Source organism: Carcharhinus amblyrhynchos, chromosome 4, assembly GCF_965287045.1.
Source record: "Carcharhinus amblyrhynchos chromosome 4, sCarAmb.v2.hapA, whole genome shotgun sequence".
Classification (NCBI taxonomy): domain Eukaryota; kingdom Metazoa; phylum Chordata; class Chondrichthyes; order Carcharhiniformes; family Carcharhinidae; genus Carcharhinus; species Carcharhinus amblyrhynchos.
This window is the reverse complement of record NC_137327.1, coordinates 53,205,817-53,231,017: the sequence shown is the minus strand read 5'-3', so window position 1 is coordinate 53,231,017 and position 25,201 is coordinate 53,205,817. Positions and strand designations below refer to the sequence as shown.

The 25,201-nt window shown below is 43.6% G+C and overlaps 2 protein-coding genes across 6 annotated transcripts in view; both read right to left on the bottom strand.

Annotated features, from left to right (window-relative positions):
- The window catches only part of LOC145342020 (uncharacterized), a 68,015-nt gene extending 66,578 nt beyond the window's left edge, over positions 1-1,437 (bottom strand). Inside the window, exon 1 of the mRNA XM_080187157.1 lies at positions 1,007-1,437. Coding sequence (XP_080043283.1) covers positions 1,007-1,068 — 62 coding nt within the window. The 5' untranslated portion in view covers positions 1,069-1,437. The remainder of the gene's footprint in view (positions 1-1,006) is intronic.
- A 5-nt stretch (positions 1,438-1,442) lies between these two features.
- The window catches only part of LOC145342018 (uncharacterized), a 296,566-nt gene continuing 272,807 nt past the window's right edge, over positions 1,443-25,201 (bottom strand). For 3 of the 5 annotated variants that reach the window (XM_080187154.1, XM_080187155.1, XM_080187156.1), the window contains 3 exons: positions 23,328-23,361; positions 7,603-7,683; positions 1,443-1,593 (listed from right to left, as the gene is read on the bottom strand). In XM_080187154.1, coding sequence (XP_080043280.1) covers positions 1,510-1,593; positions 7,603-7,683; positions 23,328-23,361 — 199 coding nt within the window. In that variant the 3' untranslated portion in view covers positions 1,443-1,509. Of the gene's footprint in view, positions 1,594-7,602; positions 7,684-20,345; positions 20,401-23,327; positions 23,750-25,201 lie in introns of those variants that run through there. The other 2 variants (XR_013886488.1, XR_013886489.1) reach the window with 2 other exon arrangements.

Genomic DNA, 25,201 nt, shown 5'->3' with positions numbered 1-25,201 from the left:
TTCATGACACCAGATTAAATAAGGATCACATCTGTCTTTGTTGAGCTCAAGAAAACTCGACCAATTGGTTCTTTTATGATCATGGCACACGAATAGTTAAACACTCACTGACTTGACAAGTATATCCATTACACAGAAAACCCTGTTACAGTCAAATAGGAAATGGGAAAAGAATGGAAACCATTCAATCTCTTCCCACCTGAGTGATTTGACCCCTCCTTACTTGATCATAATGTTTTGTCACAATTCCCATTCTTCACTGGATATACTTTGGAAGAGTGAAGAGCTTGATTTCTGATGAAATCTCTCACTGTGTTATTAGGTTATCACAGAACTTGCACGCATTAAAATCATAGGAAACTCCCAGACATGGTAATAAATATTGAACTGTGCTCACAGGCTGAAAATCTAATGTAGCATTGTGTTGCAGAGGTGACTTGATAAGTACATGGAACAGATTCCGTCCAACAGTGAAGACAGTCATCAATGGACAAAGCAGAGGATGAGAATTCTCTTAAAGTGACCACCAGACTTTGCTGGTTGTTCAGGGTATCTCATCAATTGGATATGTACTGTAACTGAGCATCCGGACTATAACCATATTGTCCAGCATCTTCTACCCTGACAGGAGTTGGATGAGTTTGAGAACTTGGTTGGCTGGCAAAAGGGCTGGAAACCCACATCTTCCCGCATCCACTAGAAGTAAGTTTTGCGTGGGAAGAGTGATGGTGGAGCTTCCAGCCTCCATTTGAGTCCTTTAAATTGTCAATAGTGGTCATTTAAGGGGCTCTTTCTAGCTTCAGATGGGCCTGCCATCATTCAGCCTGCATGACTGGGAAAACCTGCATGTCAACTGGAGGGAGCAGTTTGCATTGATGTACATTAATCTGTACCTGATCTAAGGCCTGGGCGTAGACCAACATGGCCTTGTTGCTGACCTCTGTGGCCCCGCCTCTGCCCATGACACCAATTCTATCAGAACCCTCCCTTTACCAACAACACTTACCTTTTTGTTGGGCTGTTCCATGATCCTGGCACTCTGGTTATTGTTGTTCTGGCGGCAGCCATGGTCTCCTCCGTGGTGCTGCAAAGTGCAGGAGTTGCTGTTCTCTGATTGGCTGATAGCTCTTAGTGGGCGAGAAGTTGTCTTCTAGAGTCCTCAGTCTGGAGGAAAGCCTACTGCTTAATTGCCTGATAAGCAGAAGCCTTTCTCAGAGTCAGTGTAGTGCCGCACCACTTTTTCAGGCAGCGAGCAAGACACTTGCTGAGAAGAGAAGATTTTGTCCATCATCCAACTTCCTCCAATATTGGTGGTCTCACAGAAACACTTAGGAATCGTTGCTATTAATATCACTACTGATTTATTTTATGTTGTTAAATATAAAGCAACATAAAAAAAATTAACTATAAAATTGGAAAAAGTTAACTATAACATTGGAAAACTTTGATTTATAAATGTATTTGTATCAATTCACATCTGAAATTGCCAAAAATAATTGGAAAGTTCTATCAGTTAGAAGCATGGTGAGATCCTTCAAGGCTGTGGTCAGAGGATGTGGTGCTCCTGTACATCAGCAAACACACAGGAAGGGCCTACAAATAAAACAGAAGGAAATGAGCACAAACCTCCATGGGTGTTCAGAGTTCCACACGTGCACCTTCACCCACACCAGCTTTATGGTATTGATTCCAGAGTCACTCCCACAAAGACAGTATTCTTTCTCCTGCGCAGAATTCAAAACACTCCCATTCCCACTTCCTGGGTGCCCCCTGGGATCCTTATCATCTATGTTAAGCATAACATTTGCAGCATACCTTGCTTTGATCCTTCCACATAGGAGTTACTTGCTTTGTCTCTATGAAGTCACATGCTCTTCTTCTCCATTATCCCTCCTTGTGTTTAGGATTAATGCCATTTAACAATAATTTGCATTTATATCGTGCCTTAACATAAAGAAAAATTCTAAGGTGCTTCACAGAAATGAAAATTTACACCAAGCCACGGAAGGAGATATTAGGAAATGAACAAGCATCTTAAAAGAGGAGAGAGAAATGGAGAAACTTAAGGTAGAAATTTCAAAGTTTACAGTCAGGACTGATGAAGACCAGTTAATAAAAGCAAATTACTGCGGATGCTTGAATTTGAAACCAAAAAAGAAAATGCTGGCAAGTCTCAGCAGGTCTGGCAGCATCTGTCAGGAGAGAAAAGAGCTGATGTTTCGAGTCCAGATGACCCTTTGTCAAAGCTGATAAAGGATCATCTGGATTCAAGACATCAGCCCTTGATGAAGACCAATGGTGGGGTGAAGAATATAGGGGGCTGCATAAGAGATCAGAACTGAGGGCCAGAGCTCTGACGAAGAGTCATTCTGACTCGAAACATCGGCTCTATTCTCTCTCCACAGACTTGCTGAGTTTCTCCATGACTCTTTGATAGGTTTAAAAACATTGGCCTTTATTATACCAGCATGTCCACCTTGGAATCGGAGTGGACAAAGCTCGGAGAACAGCATTTTCTGTTGGCCGCAGGTGGGATCTTATGAGCTTCAGGCAGGAAAGGCAGTTTCTGTCTCCATAGATGCTGCCAGACTTGCTGAGTTTTTCTGGCACTATCTGTTTTTATTTCAGATTTCTGGTATCCACAGTATTTTGCTTTTAATGTTTTGTTGTATGTGTGGTACATAATTTCTTCCACAGTCTCTTGTGAAATAAGCAATTGCTGATCTTGTTCTGGTATTCTATTTGTCACCTTGCTGTCAATGGAGACATTTCTGAGATTGTGCTTCCAGATAGTAATCTTCAGTCTTTAATGTTGTATCATTGATTTATAGTAGGTGGAACATGGTGGTGGTTTGTGGAGGATCTCTGTCTTCTTTAAACTGAAGGCTAGTCTATGTTTTTGAAAAACAGTATATGATCTGTTGTATGCCCTGCTCAAGTATTCACAAAGACACAGTCATCAGCAAACAGCAACCCCGTATGAGCATTCCTGATACAAAGATTTCAGTTGTCTCAGATTGAGGAGATTGCTATCTGTTCTGAATTGGATGTATATTCCATCAATATTTCCATCAAATATGCCAGAAAGCATGGTAGCAAAGAATATACTGAAGACCATAGGAATCATGACACACTCAAGCTTCACACCACTCATTACATCAAAAGTGTCAATATATTAAGGTGACAATGGTGGCACAGTGGTTAGCACTGCTGCCTCACAGCGCGAGGGACCCAGGTTCAATTCTGACCATGGGTCGCTGTCTGTGCGGAGTTTGCACATTCTCCATGTGTCTTCATGGGTTTCCTCTGGATGCTCTGGTTTCTTCCCACAGTCCAAAAATAAGCGGGTTGGGTTAATTGGCTATGCTGAATTAATCCTAGTGTCAGGGGTTTGATGGGGTAAATGTGTGGAGTTGCGGGAATAGGGCTGGGTGGGATTGTGGTTGGTGTAGACTCGATGGGCCTAATGGCCTCCTTCTGCACTGTAAGGATTCTATGGTTTGAATCACATATCTGGTGCTGCTTTGCAGTCTGTCCTTGCCCTGTGATGCGGACCAACAACACATGCCTGTAACAGATGCTGCTGTTACATACACAGCAATGGTTCAAGGGTGTGTAAGGCCCATGTCTGCACACTGACCTGCACAATCTGTGCCAGCATTTGTCATGTTGGGAATCTCACACAACACTAATTGGGCCATGCATGGCACCATGGAATGTGTGTGTTTGCCAGCTCCCACAAGTGGGGATGCTGGCCCAAGTGAGGGATTGGGATGGTACTTGAAATATGCAGCCAATGGCAATAAACTGTCATTCAATGCGCTTCCAAAGCCACACAATGCAGATGGATCTCAGTTTGCTTGATTTGGAGCTGGCCATGTTGGTGGCAGCGGGGGCGGAGGAGGAGGAGGAGGCAGTGGCTCATGAGGTAGCGGCCATGGAGAGACCACTGCAAGAGGAACCACCACCAGACTCTCAGGAAGGAGGGCAAGGGGCTGCCGCTGAGGGACAGGAGGTGGGTGAACAGGCTGCCAAGAGAGTGAACAGAAGGCAGAGGGTGCCGAGGGCAAGGAGGTACAGGCCCCATAATTCCTTCGAGGCCATCTCGGAGGAGATGTGCCATCGCTGGCTATGTTTGTCCAAGATCACAGTGCATCACGTTTGTGAGGTGCTTTCACACCTGGCATCTTGGGGGAATGGCAGTCACCTGCTCTCTGTGGACGTGAAGATGGCAGCTGCCCTAAATTTCTATGCCTCCGGGTCACTCCAGGCTTCCAGTGACGACCCATCTGGTATCTCCCAGGTCTTTGTGCACAGATGTGTGCAGCAGGTCACAGATCAGCTGGCAGGGAAATTCATTAATTTTGATGTGGGCCATGCACAGCAGGAGGCCCGGGCTCTTAGCTTCGCCTCCATCGCCAGGATGTTGCTCCTCCATGGCATCTAGCAAGTGCTCCTGGTCTGCCTCTGAAAATCTGGGAACCGGTTTACGAGCAGCCATCTTTGTGGCGATACTGGCTGTGTCCATTCCTGCAGTTTATATACAGCTCTGGCTTAATAGGGGATCCATGATGTGGAGATGCCGGCATTGGACTAGGGTAAGCACAGTAAAAAGTCTCACAACACCAGGTTAAAGTCCTGCTAAGTAAACCTGTTGCAGTTTAACCTGATGTTGTGAGACTTCTTACTGTTATTAGGGGAGTGCATGTGCATTGAGTGTGGCCAGTCAACAGATTTTGAAGGCTGCATTCAGTTGAGTGTCATTCATTCCTCAGGGTGCTGACCGACTGCCATTCAATAGGCTGCTGTGTCCAGAGGGGAGCAAAACTCAGAGCTCCTAATCAATTAGCTGCTGTGTCCAGGGGAGGCGGGGAGGAGGGGATGCAGTGAGGACAGTATGTTCAAGGGATGGAGGGATTGCGAGCCCGCATTATCCAGATCCATGGGGGCATGAGGTGAGCAAGTAGCCATGTCTGTGTGTGGGGGAGACGAGGGGGGGTCAGTGATGAGGCCAGTAATGTCTTTGTGGGGGGTTGTGGGACCCTGCGATGAAGCCAGCAATGGGGGGATGGGGCATTGTGGGGGTCAGCGATGTGGGGGGGGGGGGGAGGGGAGGTTGTGGGGGCCAGCAATGAGGCCAGCAATGTAGGGGGGGAATTGGTGGGAGCCAGCGATGTGATCAGTGATGTTGGGGGGTGTGGGTGCATTGTGGGGGCCTGCAATGTTGGAGGGGTTGTAGAAGCCAGCGATATGGGGGCCAGCAATGTTGGGGAGGGGAGGTTGTGTGGGCCAGTGATGAGGCAGCGGTGTGGGGAGGGTTTAGATGTGAGTGATTTAGATGCTGGGAGATCTTTTCTGCGATCTCCCAGCGATGTGCATGTGCATGGGTTCCTGTCGAATGTTTAATGAGATTCATGACTACGCCCTCTGCATTGTACAGAATGTGGAGATTCAGGTGAGAAACTGAACTAACAGAACTGTCGCAATCTAGAACAGTTTTCCCACCAATTCAGCACTTCTGGGAGAATTGCTCCCTGAGTATTTTGGATCTAAGTGATCTTCCTACAGAACTGAAGCAAGGTGGAAATGTACAGAATTATACGGATAGAAAGAAGACAAAGGAGGAGGGGCAGAATAGAAGATCAGGGACAAAGCAAATATGGACAAATCTGTCCTAGACATAAGACATGGGGAGTATTAATGGTGCCATTTTAAGGGATGAAGAGTGCTAATAGTGGCAAAAGATGAGACAGCAGAACGTATTGATGGGAGCAACTGAGCAGCCAGGAACAGGTGGCCAAATGGCATGATTAACTTTCTCCTTTGTCTAATATCCATGATAAATTTGTCCATATCTCTTGTATCCCAAACTATCCCTACTCTTCTAGTCCGCCCCTCCTCCTTTCTATCCATATAATTCTGTATTTTTATACCTTGCTTCAGTTCTGTAGAAGGACCATTTTAGATCTGAGTCTTTAACGCTGTTTCTCTCCACAGATGCTGCCAGACCTGCTGAGTTTATCTAGCATTTGTTGCCAGCATTTAGATCTTGCGTGTTCCAAGTGTTTTTGTACTTTGCCTTCTGTCTAAAGTTGGTGTTGGTGATTAACATATTCCAGCACGTGCAAAGACTCAGGAGAAGCGAGTCATTGCTGTTGCATTTCCCCACACTTTGATTCCCAAGCACACCGTTCCAGACCTGATAGCCAGTTCATGCTCTTGCAATAAAGTTGTCCATCACTTTGATATTGTTTTCCTTATTGTGGAGTATTTGCAATAGCTCTGTAGAGGACCTCACAGAATTTGTCCTTGATATCCTCAGGATTAGTCATTATTGATGTGTATACATTGATGATCATTGCATATTTATTAACAAGAAGTAGGTGTAGAGTCATGAGCTGATCAATAATGTCTCTGGGAGAGTATCCAAATTTTCTGAAACATCAGACTTGATAGTAAAGCTGACATTTGCTCCTCACCTCTCACTCTTTGTCTTGCCTGACAAGAAGATTGTGTAGCCTGCCAATAGCTCCTATAGCTGGTCCTTCTCTACTAACTTAGTTTAGCTTACAGCAGCAATTGTATCATGATAGCTCTCTGCCAAGCAGAGCAGTTCTGCACTGGGGTTGGGGCTGTTGTCTTTATCAAGAGGACTTTATACATTCCAAGAAGCTAAGTAGAGTTCCCGCTTTTTCTTCTTTTTGTCTTGGCTGCAATACACTGTAGTGCTTGGGTGAACACTAAAGGAGTGTATTTTGGGATATAACTGGATGTGTGTGAGGGAATTGGTAAGGTGTGTAAACAAGAAACACCCGCGCATGAGTTGATTAAGGTGGAGATTGATTGTACTTGGACAGCCCATTCTCTTGGTCTTGCACATCTGTTATTGGTGGTTTGACAAGTCAAGACGATTGGAGATGTGGTCAGCTGCAGTCAACTATGCAGGAATAATCTGCAGACTCTTTTGCGTTTGTGCTGATGGACTTTATGGTTGTCCACACTGTTGTGATGCATTTCTTTAAGTATCAATAAAGGAATATCATTTCCTTTGCTACTTTTTTTTAAGCAGCTTTTTTTTATGCATTTGAAAAAGGGGGCTTGGAGATAAATGTTCTCCCTCATATGTGGATACGAGCATGTTTGCTACTCTCATCTTGTTTGACCTGTGAATTGATGCAGTTACTGAAGTGTGGTTGCTGTTATGCACAGTCGGCTATGTGTGAGATCTGGGTGGCATTTGAGGTCTATATGTGCAGTTATTCATCCAGCTATGAAGTAAGATGTGGATGGCTCTTGCAGAAGGGACTTCCTCTCACACACAGTCATACCCCTGCCCACATGCACAGTGGAATTCTCAGGCAAACCTTTTGCTCTCTTACAGACATGAACAGTTATTCGTTAAAGCTTTGAGTTCAATGCAGCTTGTGATATTATGGTTTGCAGCACAGCACTACGAACTTATATCAATCTCTCTCTTTTGATACATCTATACTTTATATGACATACAACTCAATACAAAACATAGAAACCATTTAAAGGTTTTCAGTTAAGGTTCTTAATCTAGGTACTTGTAAAACATTTGACTACAGTCTTAAAGTTTACCTGCAGAGGACTGAAGATAACATACTCCTGTGCTTTGCCAGAGTGAAGAAATGACGCTTTGTCACATAGGCGCCCAGGTATCTGATGACCGAATAAAGAAGCAATTAATTCTGGATAAACAGCGTATCACTGAACATAAATGAAAATAAATAATTATGCTTAGAAAGCTCCTCACCATGTTTCAAAAATTTCAAATTACATCTCACAACAAATTATTTTCTGGAGTGCAATCAATGGTTTGTAGACAAGTGCAGCAACTATTGACTATGGTTAGCAGATATTGACTTGTAACTTCTGCAAAGTGGCAATCTCCTTTGGATTACCACTCTCTTAGCTTCGCTGTAATTGCACAGCTCCTGCCTCAGCCAAGCTTCCACAGTCAGGCTGGTGAAACAGGGGCAGTACAATGCCACCCCACCCTCCACCCCACAATCCCCCGCACCAACAGCATCACTGCAGAGTAATTAGGGCCCAATAAGGAAAGAAACGCCCCTATTTTACGGCAGGGAGAAGGAAGTTCAGACCAGGAGGAGGAGTCAGAGCTACAGGGGTATTAGGTGCTGGTGGGGGGGTCTGGACCGAAAGGAGTGTCAGAGCTGGAGGTGAAGATGCATGCAGCCCAGTGGGGTGGGGGAATGGTGTTATTAGAGCTGGAGGGGGGTTCAGACTGGGTGTGGGGAGGGGTGGTGGCTCCCCTGTGAGGTTTGGTCTGTGTGTTCAGATAGTTACATTAGATTTAAAAGATTTTTTTCTCCTTCTAACTCTTTGAGAGTAACTATCAGGGTAAAACTGGCAGAAATCTGAAGTTAGCCACTTAAATCGTACCTGTCGGATGGTTCCAGACAAGCGCAAATGTCCAGTTGAAGTTAGTATTTCTGGGAAATTGCTGGGCAAAGCCTTACATGAGAACATTCTGTAGGGATTCCCCAGTGCTCCCCAAATGTGACTTTGGGGAACCCAGAAGTTACAAAGTTCATCAGAAGGTTAGTATGGAATATTTTACTGCACTGGTGTCATGTACCAGTTCATTCCTCAAATTGAAGTATTTTATTGCATTCATGATATATAACAGACTATGTTGTAACCTGGAATATTATACTTAACTAATTTGACAAGACATAATGTCTAAATTGGGTTATTAAATTGCATATAAATTATGCTCTAACTTTAGATATTCAAATTACATGACAAATTGTGCCCTTAATCAAGGGCACATATTTGTATGAGTACCGTCAACCAGGTCATGTGTTAATTCCGAATATCATAAATGTAGCAGGATTATTTGATAAATACTGAAAATCCAGTTGAGCTGGCTAATAATAATCCTGTTAGACAACAGAAATAGGAATAGCTCAAGTCAACCACATGTAGCATCAGGACTGTCCATTGATGAAATGCTGCATTTTGAGAAGTGTACAATGATTACAGGGTACTATTTGCACAACTGCTGCTCAGTGTTGAATGTCAACTACTGCATCAACATACTTGAAATAAAATTGAAAGAGTCGACTTTCCACTACCCTCCTCCATCCTGGCCTTAGAGCAGATGCACACTCCTCTTGGACAGGCCCAGGATTAGCTAATTTCAAATTTGCTGGTTCCCGCGTCTAAAGTGTTTTGTTTATCTCAGCAGTTGTGAATTTTTCATAGTAAATATAAATAGAAGACTCAATGTTTGCATCCAAATAGTTTTTTTGTGGCAATGTTATCATGGTTTGATTTATTATTGCCATGTGTATTGGTATAAAGCGAAAAGTATTGTTTCTTGTGCGCTATACAGACAAAGCACATTGTACATAGAGAAGGAAGGGAGAGACTGCAGAATGTAGTGTTACAGTCATTGCCAGGGTATAGAGAAAGGTCAACTTAATACAAGGTAGGTCCATTCAAAAGTCTGATGGCAGCAGGAAAGAAACTGTTCTTGAGTCAGTTAGTACGTGACCTCAGACTTTTGTATCTTTTTCCTGACAGAAGAAGGTGGAAGAGAATATGTCCTGGGTGCATGGAGTCCTTGATTATGCTGGCTGCTTTTCCGAGGCAGCAGGAAGTGTAGGCAGAGAAAATGGATAGGAGGCTGGTTTGCTGATGGACTGGGCTTCATTCACGACCCTTAAACTACACTTATAGTCTTGGGTAGAGCAGGAGCCATCCCAAGCTGTAATACAACCAGAAAGAATGCTTTCTATGGTGCATCTGTAAAGGTTCGTGAGAGTCGTAGTGGACGTGCCAAATTTCCTTAGCCGCCTGAGAAAGTGGAGGTATTGGTGGGCTTTTTTAACTATAGCATCGGCGTGGAGGGACCAGGAAAAGTTATTGGTGATCTGGATACCTAAAAACTTGAAGCTCGCAATCATTTCCACTTCAACCCTCCACTATGCTTCCTGAAGTCGATGACTATCTCCTTTGTTTTGTTGACATTAAGGGAGAGATTATTGTTGTTGCGTAGTTCACCAGATTTTCTTTCCTGTACTCGTCTCATCATTGTTTGAGATCCAACCCACTATAGTGATGTCATCAGTAAACTTGAAAATCAAATTGGAGGGGAATTTGGCCACACAGTCATAGGTGTATAAGCAGTACAGTAACGGGCTGAGGACACATCTGTGTGGGGCACCAGTGTTGAGGATGATCGTGGAGGAGTTATTGTTGCCTATCCTTACTGATTGCAGTCTGTGGGTTAGGAAGTCTAGGATCTAGTTGAAGAGGGAGGAGCCGAGCTCCAGGCCATGGAATTTGGAGATGAGTTTTGTTAAGAGATGAGTTTTGAAGACTGAACTATAGTCAATCAATAGGGCACTGACATAGGTGCCTTTGTTATCCATGTGTTCCAGGGTTGAGTGGAGGGCCAGGGAGGTGGCGTCTACTGTGGACCTGTTGCAGTGATAGGCAAACTGTAGTGAATCCAAGCAATCTGGGAGGCTGGGATTGACTTGTGCCATGGCTAACCTTTTGAAGCACTTCATAATGATGGATGTTAGCGCCATTGGACGATAGTCATTAAGGCATGCTGCCTAGCTTTTCTTTGGTACCGGGATGACAGTCGTCTTCTTGAAGCATATAGGGCCCTCAGATTGGTGTAAAAAAAGGTTAAAGATGTCTGCAAATATCTCGTCAGCTGGTCTGCACAGGATCTGAGTGCTCATCCGGATTCCCCATCCAGGCCAGTTGCTTTCCGTGGGTTGAATTTTGAGAAGGCTGCTCTGACATGTGCAATGGCGACCTCGGATACTGGTTCGTCCAAGGATTCTGGGGTGAAGAGCGTGATCTCATGGATCTCTTGCTCAAAATGGGCAGAATCATTGAACGCATCAGGAAGGGGTGTGTTGGTGCTGGCAATTCTACATGCTTTATCTTGCAGCCGGTTATGTCTTGCATAGTCTCGTGCCATAGTTGGTGACATTCCATACGGCTAGCCTGGGACTCTAGCTTGGTATAATACTGTCTTTTGGCATCTTTGATAAATCATATCTGGATTTCTTGTATAGGTCATGGTTGCCTGACCTGAACGCCTCAGACCTGGACTTCAGCGAGCAGTAAATATTCCTGTTAATCTATGGCTTCCAGTTGGGAAACACATGGATTTACATTTTTAGCACACAATCTTCTACATGTGTTAGACTAGTCTTTGAAGGTCACTTACCTACTGAATGCCACTGAGTAAAACAAAGATCTATTACTGAATTTTCAGTCTAGGGGTAGAAAACCAGGGATGGGTTTGTTTTCAGTTCAGAAACCTGATTCCAGGGTCAAGAGTACCAATTACATTTAACATTTGACATATAAACAGGTCCTCTGTCCAAATATGAGCAGCAGATGGGCTCTGGAAATTGGAGGGCCAATCAGGGGCCATCCAGCTTTAGGGAATATCCGGCTGCAGTAAAAGGTTCAAAAAGAAGGTGCCCTCTCAGCCACGTCATAAAAAAATTAATAAAAAGGCACAAAAGTTACAGTGGCGGGGGAGTGTGGTTCACTTCCTTCATCATATCACCACCAAGCAAGGAGGATTAACAGCCTCCAGGCATTGAAACTATAAAATCCTAATTGGCTTCCTAAATTTGAATTTTACAAAGTTCCTAATTAGTCTCATTGCTTTGTGGGGATGGGTGGCTTTCCTGGGCCCTGAACCTGTCTCACTCAAAATGGCTCAGGAACAATGCCTGATGCTGTCACCGACCAGCGTCGATATGGGGGAGCTCTCCCACTCCCACATCCCATCCCACATCTTTCTATCCAACTTCAATTCATGGTGAGAAGTGAAAAGCTTGGGTGCAGAGACTCACCTGATCTGACGGCTGACTCACAGATCCTCATTTTCCTGATCCTAATGCCCTCTGTTCACTGCAGGTTGTTTGATTACTGACTGTGCACTTTTGTGTGTTGCAAGCCAAGGTGCATACTCTAAATTACAGTCCTTTGTTATATGATATGGTAGAAGTGGAAATAGTTAATCATTTCAAAATGGATGGATACTTGAAGGAAACAAACCCTGATGTTGCTAACCAGGCACCCTGGCACTGCCCACTGGGCGGTGCCAAGTTGCAGGGCCAGACTCGGGTGGGCCGATTGGGGGAGGAACTGCTGCCACTCTGCATTGCGATTGGTGTGGGGGGAGGGGGGTGGGTATGGAGATCCACCTGGGGGGAGGTGATTAGTCCAGCCGTGGCGTGGGAAGGTGTTTGCATCAGCTGTGGGACCCCACAGTAGCATGGTGAAGGTCAGCGTTCTGCACCATGGAGGCCTGCCTGAAAGCTGCAGAGGCAGTGACAGGTTTCTCTGTTCTCACAGCAGAGACTTGCACATGTGCAATTGTGTCCTCTGCTGCTATCAGCCAACATTCTGGTGATTTAGGTCCCGCCCATTCCCCCTACAGGGCTTTTTTTTTTACACAGAGTGTAGTCTCGCCGAAAAAACGGATGTGAAATTCTCCTGCTTTTCCACCCGTCTGGGCTTAGAATTTTTTTGATAAGATTGCATGCTCACTAAAATCTAATTCATTAAAGAAACTTGAGAAATGAAAAGAAGTTTCCAAGCAGTCTGGAGTAAACGGAACAGAGGAACCTGGGAACCAGAACAGATTACTGATTAGTAAAGTCACAGGGAGTTGAAAAGACATTGGACTGTGAGACGCCATAAAGATATCTGTACTAGTGCTGATGTTTATGAGAAATTACAGCAGCCTGGGAGATATTATTTGAAATAATTGTGGACCTCAGAGTTTGTATAAAAACATTTAAGACAAAGAAAACCTGAAGGGAGGGGTGTTAAACCTGAAAATGAAACTTGCTTGGGAGCAGCAGAGGAAAAGCATAATTAAAAAGATTTGAAAGTGTGACTTTTGAAATCACTCATGTGGAAGCCATAGTTCAGTGACGCAGGGTGGCTCACAAATTAAGTCATCTGAGGGGATTTTGAGGAGAAATCCACAGATGTTCACTTGAGTTCAGGGAGCAGTGTACCCCACCACTATAGTTTAAGATGTGCTTTGTAACAAAAATTGATGTGCAATTTGTTATTGGATGCTGATTAGTAGTAGTTCATTAAAATATTTTGAAACATGTAAAGCAAGTTACTGGATTCTGAATAGTAAAACTTGTTCTGGAATTTATTGTTAAATGATGGAATCTGTGAATCCTTCAAAAAGGGTAATTGAAAGTACTGTGAGTTATATTGTACAGGATAGAATCAAAAATGATATTGGAAATTGCTAAGGCTTTTCTAAAGATGGAAGATGTAACTCTGACTAGTTTTCATGAAGTAACCAAGAGTCAATTAACTGAATTGGCAGATAAATTGGAGTTAGAATTACCTACAGGAGTAAGGAAAACCAAGATTATTGAAAGCATAGTGGAACATTTAAAATTGCAAGAGTTGTCAGATAGACCAAGTTCTTCAACAAGTAACACAATTGAATTAGCTAAAATTCAATTACAAATGAAACAATTAGAAACGTAGGAAAAATAAATAAAAATAAAAGAACTTAAACCTAGTGATGTAGGAAAAGCAAAGAGTAGGGAAAGAAAGAGAGAGCTTTTCAAAAGGAAATTGAAATGAAGGCACTTGATGTGGAAATGGAAAATTAGCAATGGAAGACACAGAAAAGGAGAGAATTTCAATTTAAAATGCTGCAAGTTAAAGCAGAGTCACTGGAGCAAGTTGAGGAAGGATGTAAATCTAGACATGAACTTAGTGAAGAAATGTTTACATTTATATAAGGTCTTCCAAAATTTGAGGAAGAAGACGTAGAAGAATTTTTTATTTCTTTTGACAAAATAGCTAAAGAGATGAAATGTCAAAAAACAATTTAGACGTTGCTTTAATAAAATAGGGTGCTAGGTAGAGGTAGTAAGGTGTGTGCATCTTTGTTGGAAGAGGTATCTGTAAATTATGACGTAGTTCAGACTTCCTCAGCAGCTGTTTGTTATTGCGATGCATCTGTGAAGTTGAGACCCTTGTGGATAGCAGGTTTCTAGATGTAGTCACGCCTCAGTTTAACAGTGTGAAGGGAATGAGTGGTAGTCTAGAAGAAATAGGCAAGTAGTGCAGGAATTCCCAAGTGCACCTCACTGTCCAACTCGTATTCAGGTCTGAATACTGATGAAAGTGATGGTTCATCTGGGGTTGTACAGCCAGAGCCAAGTCCATGGCACTATGACTGATTCAGTGAGACAATTGTCCCATTGGTAAGATGCAGCATGGGTTCATGAAGGGAAGGTCATGTTTGACTAATTTGGTGGAATTCTTTGAAAACATTACATGTGCACTGGACAATGGGGAATGTGTAGATGTGGCGTATCTGGATTTCCAGAAGGCATTTGACAAGGTGCCATACCAAAAACTACTACATAAGATAAAGGTGTATCGTGTTACGAGTAATGTATTAGCATGGATTGAGGATTGGTTAATTAACAGAAAGTAAAGAGTGGGGGTAAATGGGTGTTTTTCTGTTTGGCGATCAGAGACTAGTGGTGTGTCTCAGGGATCAGTGTTGGGACCCCAATTGTTTACGATTTACATAGATGATTTGGAGTTGGGGATCAAGTGTAGTGTGTCAAAATTCACAGATGACACTAAGATGGATGGCAGAGCAAAGTGTGCAGAGGACACTGAAAGTCTGCAAAGGGATATAGATAGTCTAAGTGAGTGGGTATAGGTCTGGCAGATGGAGTACAGTGTTGATAAATGTGAGGTCTTCCATTTTGGAATGAATAACTGCAAAATGGACTATTATTTAAATGGTAAAAAATTGCAGCATGCTGCTGTGCAGAGGGACCTGGGTGTCCTTGTGCAGGGAGTCTCAAGGAATTGGTTTGCAGGTGTGGCAGGTAATTAAGAAGGCAAATGGAATTTTGTCCTTTACTGCTAGAGCGATGGAGTATAAAAACAGCGAGGTTATATTGCAGCTGAATAAGATGCTGGTGTGGTCACACTTGGAGTACTGTGTACAGTTTCAGTCTCCTTACTTGAGAAAGGATATTCTGGCACTGGAGGAGGTGCAGAGGAAATTCATTAGGTTGATTCCAGAGTTCAGAGGGTTGGCTTATGAGGAGACTGAGTAGCCTGGGATATACTCATTGGAATTCAGAAGAATGAATGGTCTTTCTGGATTTTCAGAAGGCGTTTGACAAGGTACCTCACAAGAGGTTATTGCAGAAGGTCAGGGGACATGGAGTTGGGGGTAGGGTGTTAGCGTGGATAGAGGATTGGTTGTCAAATAGGAGGCAGAGAGTGGGGGTCAATGGGTGCTATTCGGATTGGCGGTTGGTGACTAGTGGGGTGCCCCAGGGGTCGGTGCTGGGGCCTCAGCTATTTACCATTTATATAGATGATCTGGAGGAGGGAACCGAGTGCAGGGTGTCGAAATTTGCTGATGACACCAAGATTGGGGGAAAGGCAAATTGTGCGGAGGGTGTGGAGAGTCTGCAGAAGGATCTAGATAGGCTGGGCGAATGGGCCAGGAAATGGCAAATGGAATTTAATGTTGGCAAGTGTGAGGTGGTCCACTTTGGTAGGAAGAATGGTAGGAAGGACTATTACTTACGTGGCGAAAAACTGCAGCAGGCGATGGTGCAGAGGGACCTCGGGGTCCTTGTGCATGAGTCGCAAAAACCCAGCTTGCAGGTGCAGCAGGTGGTCAGGAAGGCGAATGGGATGCTGGCCTTCATAGTGAGGGGGATTGAATATAAAAGTAGGGAGGTCTTGCTGCAGCTGTATAGGGCATTGGTGAGGCCGCAGCTGGAGTACTGTGTGCAGTTTTGGGCGCCGCACCTGCGCAAGGATATTTTGGCCCTGGAGGGAGTGCAGAGGAGGTTTACTAGGCTGATACCGGAGTTGAGGGGATTGAGCTATGAGGAGAGGCTGAATAAACTAGGCTTGTACTCATTAGAGTTTAGAAGAATGAGGGGAGATCTCATTGAGACGTATAAGATGATGAATGGGATGGATAGGATAGAGGTGGAGAGACTCTTCCCGCTCAAAAAAGACAGTAGGACTAAGGGGCACAGCCTCAAGATAAAGGGGGGGCGGTTTAGAACGGAGTTGAGGAGGAACTTCTTCACTCAAAGGGTGGTGAATCTCTGGAATTCTCTGCCCGTTGAAGTGGTGGAGGCTGCCTCGCTAAATATTTTTAAGAAGCGGGTTGATGGGTTCTTGATAAGAGAGGGGATTAAGGGTTATGGGGAGAGGGCGGGAAAGTGGAACTGAGCCACGACAGATCAGCCATGATCTTATTGAATGGCGGGGCAGGCTCGAAGGGCTAGATGGCCTACTCCTGCTCCTATTTCTTACGTTCTTATGTTCTTATGAGATCTTATAGAAACATATAAGATTATGAAGGGAATAGATAAGATAAAAGCAGGGAAGTTGTTTCCACTGGTGGGTGAAATTAGAACTAAGGGGCATAGCCTCAAAATAAGGGAAAGCAGATTTAGGACTGAGTTGAGGAGGAACTTCTTCACACAAAGGGTTGTGAATCTGTAGAATTCCCTGCCCAGTGAAGCAGTTGAGACTACCTCATTGAATATTTTTAAGGCAAGGGTAGATAAATTTTTGAACAGTAAAGGAATTGAGGGTTATGGTGAGCAGGTGGGTAAGTGAAGCTGAGTCCACAAAAAGATCAGCCATGATCTTATTGAATGGCGGAGCAAGCTTGAGGGGCCAGATGGCCTACTCCTGCTCCTAGGTCTTTTGTTCTTATGTTCAACTGTACTGGGGGCACAAAGAAGACTGGCAGAGCAATAGTGAGAGGAAATTTGATCGTTAGAGGAACAGACAGGCATTTTGATGACTACAGATGTGAATCCGGGATGACTCCAGGTGCCAGAAAGAAGAATTTCACTGAATGGCTGCAAGAGCACCTTCAGGAGGGAAGGTGAACAGCCAGTGGCCGTGTTCCATATATTGGTATCATAGGTAAAAAGAAGGAAGTGATCCTGCGATCAGAATTTGGAATGCTGGATAGGAACTTAGTAAGCAGGGCTGCAAAAGTAGTAATCTCTGGATTACTCCCGGCATCACATGTAAGAGATGAGTATATATATGTGGCTCGAGAAATGGTGCAGGAAGCAGGGCTTTAGGTTCTTGGGACATTGAGATCAATTCTGGGTGAGTTGGAACCACAACTTGATGGGTTGCACCTAAGCAGAGCTGGGACTGATTCCCTTGCTGATTTGACCCATTTGTTAGTGCAATTGGGGAAGTTTTAAACTCACTTGGCAATAGAGTGGGAACCAGAAGGTAATACTAGAGAGGGATATCAAGATGCAAAGGATATTGAGAGAGTCAGATAGTACAGTTGAAAATTACAAGGTAAAGTTTATTTATTAGTCACATGTAAGGCTTGCATTAACACTGCAGTGAAGTTACTATGAAATTCCCTTAGTCACCATGGTCCGCTGCCTGTTCGGATCAATGCACCCAACTAGGTAATGGGTGGGTTCAGCATAACAGGGAAATGAATGAGTCCAGAGTGATTGTATGTGAATGTCCAGAGTGTATTAATAAGATTGATGAGCTGCAGACGCAGATGGCCATGTGGACATATGACGTTGAGGCGATAGCAGAGACTTGGTTTAAAAAAGGGCAGGATTGGGCATTAGGTATTGCAAGGTGTTCAGGAAAAACAGAAAAGAAAGGAAGAGGGGTGGCAGTATTGATTAAGGAGAACATTGCAGTGCTGGAGAGGGAGGATGTCCTGGAGGTGCCAAGAATGTATTTGGGTAGAGCTAAGGAGTGAAAAAGATGTAATTATATTACTTGGGGTAGCCTACAAGTCATTAACTACTGGGAAAGATGTAAAACTTAAAGGAAATCACAGAGAAGTGGAAAAATTATAGAGTAGTTATAATGGGGAACTTTAATTATTCTAATATAGACTGGAATAATAGTAGGGCAGAGATGGGCAAAACTTCTTACAGCGTGTTCAGGAGAATCTTCTACAGCTGTATGTTCCCAGTCCAATGAGAAAGGGGACATTGCTGGATCTTGTTCTTGGAATGAGGTGGGCCAAGTGGATCATCCAAATGGTTGTAGGGAAACACTTAGTAATCACTGTATCATAAGATACAATTTGACTATAGAAAAGAACAAGGCGCCACCCCAGAGTAAAAATAATTAAATGGAGGAAAGCTAACTTCATTGGAGTAAGAGTGCATCGGTCTCAGATGAATTGGAATTACAGATTAGCAGGCAAAACTAAACCCATAGTTCCATAATGCAGGAATCCTGCAGATGTGAACAGTGGGCTGCTTTTAAAGAAGAGAGAGGAAAGAAGAGAGAGGCCCAAATCATCCGGAGGTATCTTGGTAGATGTGCTGGGGGTCATCTTGGAAGTTCTCACACATTGACTACGTAAGAATTGCCTGGGAAATTTCAACATACATTCAATTACTCTACATCTGGAACCCTCTGAAACTCTAATTTAAAGTTGAAAACACTTGTAGGGTATTAGGTACCAGTGGGTAGGTCTTAATCATATTTTCATTGTCTTAAACAGGTTATCTGTATGCGTTTAACTGCAAGAAGTGTGCATGTAGATTCAAGCTAAGATCGGTCTCCATGCTTCCTTGTACTCAGGTTCAACACTAGACTGACCAATAGGTGTGAGTAATGTGTTCTCTGAGATCATGTGAGTGGTGTTGTACTCAGTCCTACATTAATCCTATATGTGTCAGACCCTACTAGTATGCCTCTCCCAAGTCTTTATCTAATGTATTTCAAGTTATTCTAGTTTACCCTAATGTATTTACATTGTTATTACTATCCTATCTTCCCTCTTCAAGTTTATTTCAGTCTGGAGACCTTATAACCCCTGCCATTCGTACTGCTACTAGAAAGCGTGCAGAAAAGATTTACTGGGATGCTATCGGGCTTGGTGGTTTGAGTTATAAAAAGAAGCTGGATAGACTGGGACTTCCCTAGAGTGTAGGAGGCTTAGGGGTGAATTTATAGAGGTCTATACAATAACGAGGGGCATAGATAAGCTAGATACTCAACACCTTTTCCCAAGGTAGGGGAGTCTAAAACTAGAGGACATAGGTTTAAGGTGAGAAGGGAGAGATACCAAAGGGTCCAGAGGGGCAAGTTTCTCATAGAGAGAGTGCTGAGTGTCTGAAACGAGCTGCCAGAGATAGTAGTAGAGCCAGATATAATTTTGTCTTTTAAAAAGCATTTAGACAGTTATATGGGTAAGATTTATACAGAGGGATGTGGGCCAAATGTGGGCAATTTGGACTAGCTTAATGGTAGAAACAGAGTGGCATGGACAAGTTGGGCCGAAGGGCCTGTTTCTATGCTGTAAATCTCTATGATTCCATGGGCCCAATTTTACCATTTTGATTCGAAGCGCTGAGCAGATTTGAATCTGGGAGTGTTTCAGATCTGACTTTTAAACTTGTCTCCACCATCCCCATACGCACTCTGCCTGAAAAAAAATCGGTGATTGTGAATTGTGCTGTAGAAGCCTGTGGGCAGGGTTTATTGCCCTGGAACAGTGCTGCTCCAATTGCAGCCTTCAACTGCACATGTGCAGAAGAAAAATAGAAAAAGGTTCTCCTGTCACATCGTTCCTGGGCCACATAATGCTTCCCCCTGACCCCCCACAGACATTGCCCCATCCCCAAAATATAACTGTCCCCTTTATCCCCCCACCTCCCCTGCGACCCAGGCCAACTGCAGCCCCCTGCCTCCTTCCCCATCAATCACATACAGAAGGGCAGCAGACCCCACATTTCCCTCCACCAATCGCATGCAACGGCAGCGGACATCCCTTGCCCACTGCCCCCCACCCCCCCCACCCTCCCGGCCCCCCCACCTCCCCACCCCCCCCCACACACACACCAAAGAGCCATCTGACCCCCTCCCTCCTCCCACAAAGAACCATCTGATCCGCCTCCCTCCTCCCCTCCACTGGAGAGCTATCTGACCTACTCTCCTCCACCAGACAGCCATCTGACCCGCCTCCCTCCTCCCCCCAAACCACAGCCATCTAACCTGCCTCCCTCCTCTCCTCCACCAGGAAGCCATCTAACCCACCTTCCTCCTCCCCACAAACCAGAGAGCCATCTGACCCACCTCCCTCCTCCCTGCAAACCAGAGCCATCTAACCCACTTCCCTCCTCCCCGCCACCAGAGAGTGATCTGAACCGCCTCCCCCTCCACCAGAGATTGATCTGACCCGCTTCTGTCCTCCCCCACCAACCACCAATCTGAATAAGAGAACCGCTGGAAGGTCTGAACTTACCTTCTCAGAAGCTGGAGTGCCCAAATCAGACCTTTGTGGACCATGCCTGTTTCACGCCGAATCTGGACGGACAAACATTATGATAAAGGGGGAAATGCTGGTGAGTTTGGGCGTGCAGCCTAGTAAGTCAATTTAAATGAATGCAAATGCATTTAAATTGACATTGCATTCGTTTCAGACATGGTCCAGACGGTGCCCATTTTTGGCGATTGGTAAAGGGGGAACGGGCGCGGAGGCAAGCGTGGATTGCGCTACTCACGTCACGCTTGAAAAGAGGCGTAACTTGATGGTAAAATCAGGCCCTATGATGGTAGGCTTTGTCATTGTAGGTACACTCTGTTTATTTGGAGGCTGTTCTGGCATCTGGATATATTCCTTGATTTTTCCTTAATTTATTCAGTAGGGTTGGCAGTTGTATGTAGAGTTCCTAGAGCTTAGGAGTTCAATGGGGCACAACTGCATTGTAATGAAGTAGATCTGTAGATTTGCCATAGAAATGTGCTCATTCTTTTATTAGGTGGGTTTTTACAATGTGGGTCCCTCTTTCTCTCTCCCAATTTGACTGTGGATATCTTGGGAGCTGGTATGGTGGTGGAAGTCAGATGCAGTGATGAAGTGCGCAAAGTACTCATTTTAAAAGCAAATTACTGCGGATGCTTGAATCTGAAACCAAAAGAGAAAACGCTGGAAAATCTTAGCAGGTCTGGCAGCATCTGTAAGGATAAAAAAGAACTAACGTTTTGAGCCCAGATGACCCTTTGTCAAAGCTGATCAAAGCTTCTCCTTACAGGTGCTGCCAGATCTGCTGAGATTTTCCAGCGTTTTCTCATTTGGTACTCTTTTAAAGTTGTGGATCATTATCGGACTAAATCCGATGTGGGTTCAGGCAATCTAGGGATGATAAGGAGGCTCCTGTTTCTCTTGACTGTATCCTCTGAGGTGCCAACCAGGTAGGATCAAGTTTGGGCACTGTCCTTCCTGATAATAGTGCCTTCTCTCTCAAATTCTTTAATCCAGACTACATCATCCTCTCAGTTGTGGCAAGTGTCTAGTGTGATACCTTTTGTTGTAGGTAGTGGCCTGCTTCTGCCTGTAGTTTGCTCTCTTGCTTAGATGTCCTGTTAACCTTGGTTGTCAATCCTGCTAATAGTTTTTTTGGCAGAACTGGGAGTTATATGTGGACTTCCTATCCAAAAGGAGTTCAGATGGGGCAAGTTGCATTGTAGATCTGTACGTTTGTAGTGCTGTGGAAAAACCCTCATTCTTTTTTTTAGGAGGGCTTTTACAATGTGGACCCCCTTTCTCTCCCCATTTGGTTCTGGGTGTCTTGGGAGTTGGTATAGTGGTGGAAGCTAGATGTAGTGAAGAAGTGCACAAAGAACATAATTTGAAAGTTGTGGATGATTATCAGACATAATCACGTCCGGGATGCTGTGGCTTGCGAATATCTGTTTTGGTGTCTTAATTGTTGCCTTGTGGTGGTGTTACGAAGGTGTTTCACCTCAATCCATCTGGAAAAATAATTCACCGCTACAAGGAATGATTGCTGCTGAAGACAAATAGGTTGATAGGGAACTGTGTGGTGATGAGGGGCTCCCTTTGGTCCTGCCTGTGCAGCACACACATCTGATAGTTTGCTATGGCATTCTTAATTGCCCTGGAAATGGGGAATCATGCCCTGCACTCAGTGATGTTCAGATGGCCCTGCTGTATTTTTTGAAGGATCGCCAGCTAAAGGGAAAGTACTCATTGTCGATGTAGACCAGGAGGTTGTCTATGAGATTTTATTACTTGAACTAAGATCTCATGGTACTGGTGCTTGTTCTCTGTTCTGACCACATTTGTTGGCAGTAACAGTGGATGTGGCCACACTCCTCATCATGCATTTGTTCCTGGCAAATCTGTTGGAGTTTACTTGTAGTTGCTGGTGTTGTTGCCTTCTCAATTGGGAATACATTTCCAGTTCTTTGATAAATTGATGTCCTGGGAGGACAACTGTGGCCTTGGAAAATGTATCTGCCATTATTTGGTTTTTACTTTGGATTTATACTGTCTCTTAGGCGAACATCATGAGGTGTAGATGGAAACTTTGGATTCTGGAAGGCATCTTTGCCAGCTCCTTCTCATCCAGGCTTATGACGTGTTTTGATTGACACTTTGAGGCCAATTATATCGTCTGAAAACTTCTTGCATACAAATGTCACCGCAAGGGCTTCACAACTCTCTGGAAGCATAGTATACTGCCATTCACACCATCTCTAGACACATCTTTTGTTTCTTTACTTTGCCATTTGACCTTGCACTACCAATTCTTTTGTCCTTTAATTTCTAGTGCCTTCCACCCTATTACAGACCTTCCCTTTTATTCTTTTTCCATTCACCCTCCACTTTCGCCTGCTTAAAACCTATTACATTTCTAACTTTTTCCAGTTCTGAAGAATGGTCATTGACCTGAAATGATAACTTTGATTCATTTTCCACAGATGTTGCCTTACCTGCTGAGCATTTCCAGGATTTATATTTTTATTTATAATAGTTCACAAAACTTAGTCTGTCAAAGGGAAGTTTCCAAAAAATGTGTTGCAATGTAACTGAAATGAATCTTAATTTTATTAATATTATAGTGTTATACTAATCGTTACATATAGTAGGCGAATCATGAGCAGAATTTTCCTATCCAGCCCGCCATGGGAATTATAGTGGATGGAACAGACACTTTAGTGGACTATTTAAAGGTTCATTGACCTCAGGTGGGAATTTTCAGGCTTGGGGGGTGCGCGGCCATAAAATCCCGCCTTCTATTTTCATGAACATGCCTCCTATAAGCAGTGGAGACTACATTAACAACAGAAAGAGGTTATAGTTGACCATCGTAGAACTGATTTTATATTTCCATGACAGATTTAATTACTGTCCTTTCAAACTTAATTCCATATAAGCTTCAGATGCATTTACATTTCACAAATGAAGCACTGCGTGTACCACTTACCAAAATGGAGTCAAATCCTTTTGATGGTGAATTCCTGCACAAAGGATACAGAGCATTACAAATAATTGACTGCCTCAGATACATTCCTATTTTAGCTGCAATTTGAATATTACATTATATTATAGCATTATATTTTTCATCGAAATTACAAAACAGCAGCATTCATTGAATGGAGTTCCAAGCAGTTCCCATCCACCACCTTCCTCCTTTTCTGGCTGAACATGTTTTCACATTGAACAATTTCTGCTTCAACATCACTTACCTCCTCCAAATAACTTATGGATACCTGCACAGTCTGAGCTCTGCCTAACTTTTTGTGGGATATGTGGAATATTCTTTACTCCAGTCCAACTCAGGCCTTCTCCTTCATCTCTTTTTCTGGTACATCAATGATTGTTTTGGTGTTATTTCCTGTTCTCATCCTGAATTGAAAACATTTAATCAACTTTGCTTGCAATTTCCATTCTTAGATTTATATGGTCCACATACAATACTCCCATTCCTCAACTTCTCTGTCTTATCTTTTTGGAGTAGAACTATCAAGCAACATTCACCACAAGCCCAATGATTCCCACAGTTACCATGACAATGTTTCCTTGCACCCAACTTCATATTTAGCCTCTATTCCATTCATCCAGTTTCTCTATCTCAGTTGCATCTGTTCCAAAAATGCAACTTTTATTTTATTCAATCGTGCAACATGGGCATCATTGGCTGGCCAGCATTTATTGCCCATCTCTAATTGCCCTGGAAAGGGTGGGTGGTGAGCTTCTTAACCCACTGCAATCCCTGAAGTGTTGGTACACCTGCAGTGCTTTTATGGAGGGAATTTCAGGATTTTGATTCCAGTTTAGCTGGGTCTCCTTGGTGCCACACTCAGTCAAATGCAGTCTTGATTTTAAGGGCTGTCACTCTCATCTCACTTTTATATTAATGCTCTTTTTATGTCTTTGTTTTTCCTCAACCAAGAATTTGCTTGTATCATAGGCCCTTGACCATGTTTATTCCATTTCCTACACTTCTGCTGTTGCCTATTCTCCTCCCTTACAGAACATCAATTGGGTCCCTCTATTCCTCGCCTTACATCCTAATAGCCTTCATATTCAACAAACAATCCTCTTCAGTTCCATCACCTCGAGGATGATGCCACCACCAAACATACATTACCCTCTCCTCTGTATCAGCAATTTGAAGGGACCATTCTCTCAGTGACACCAAAGTACATTCCTCAATCATTGCCATACAGTTTCCCCTTCCTCTTCTCACATCTTTCCATGCAAGCACAGAAAATACAACATTTATCCTTTTACCTCTTCAATTCTCACCATTCAAGATCCTAAACACCCCTTACAGGTGAAACTTACTTGTATTTCTTTCAATTTTAGTATACATCAGGAAGGCCAAATGCAAATTAAAAAACATTTTGCTGTTCCATTCACAGGGATGATTCTGAGCTTCCATTTTCATTCTGTACTATGCTACCACTCTGATCTTTTATTCTCAACTTCCTGTAGTCTTTCAATGTAAGCTCAAAGAACAGCACATCATCTTTCAACTAGAACATTTACTGACTTGCAGACTCAACACTGAGTTCAACATTTTCACATTGTGCTGTCTGCTCTCAGTTTGTTTCCTTTTTATTCGCTGGTTTTGGCATTTCCCACTTGTTTCTTTTTCCTGTTTTTTTTGTTCAGTGATCTAACAATCATACCTTTTTGAGGCATCTTTTGTTTCTTTACTTTTCTCATTACCACTCCCTTTGACCTTGCACCATGAATTGCAAGATAATTGTTGGAATGCCTTGACAAGAGCGTCTTGAAACAAGAATATCTTGAAACAAGAGTTTCTTGTTGTACCTGTTCCATATGGATGCC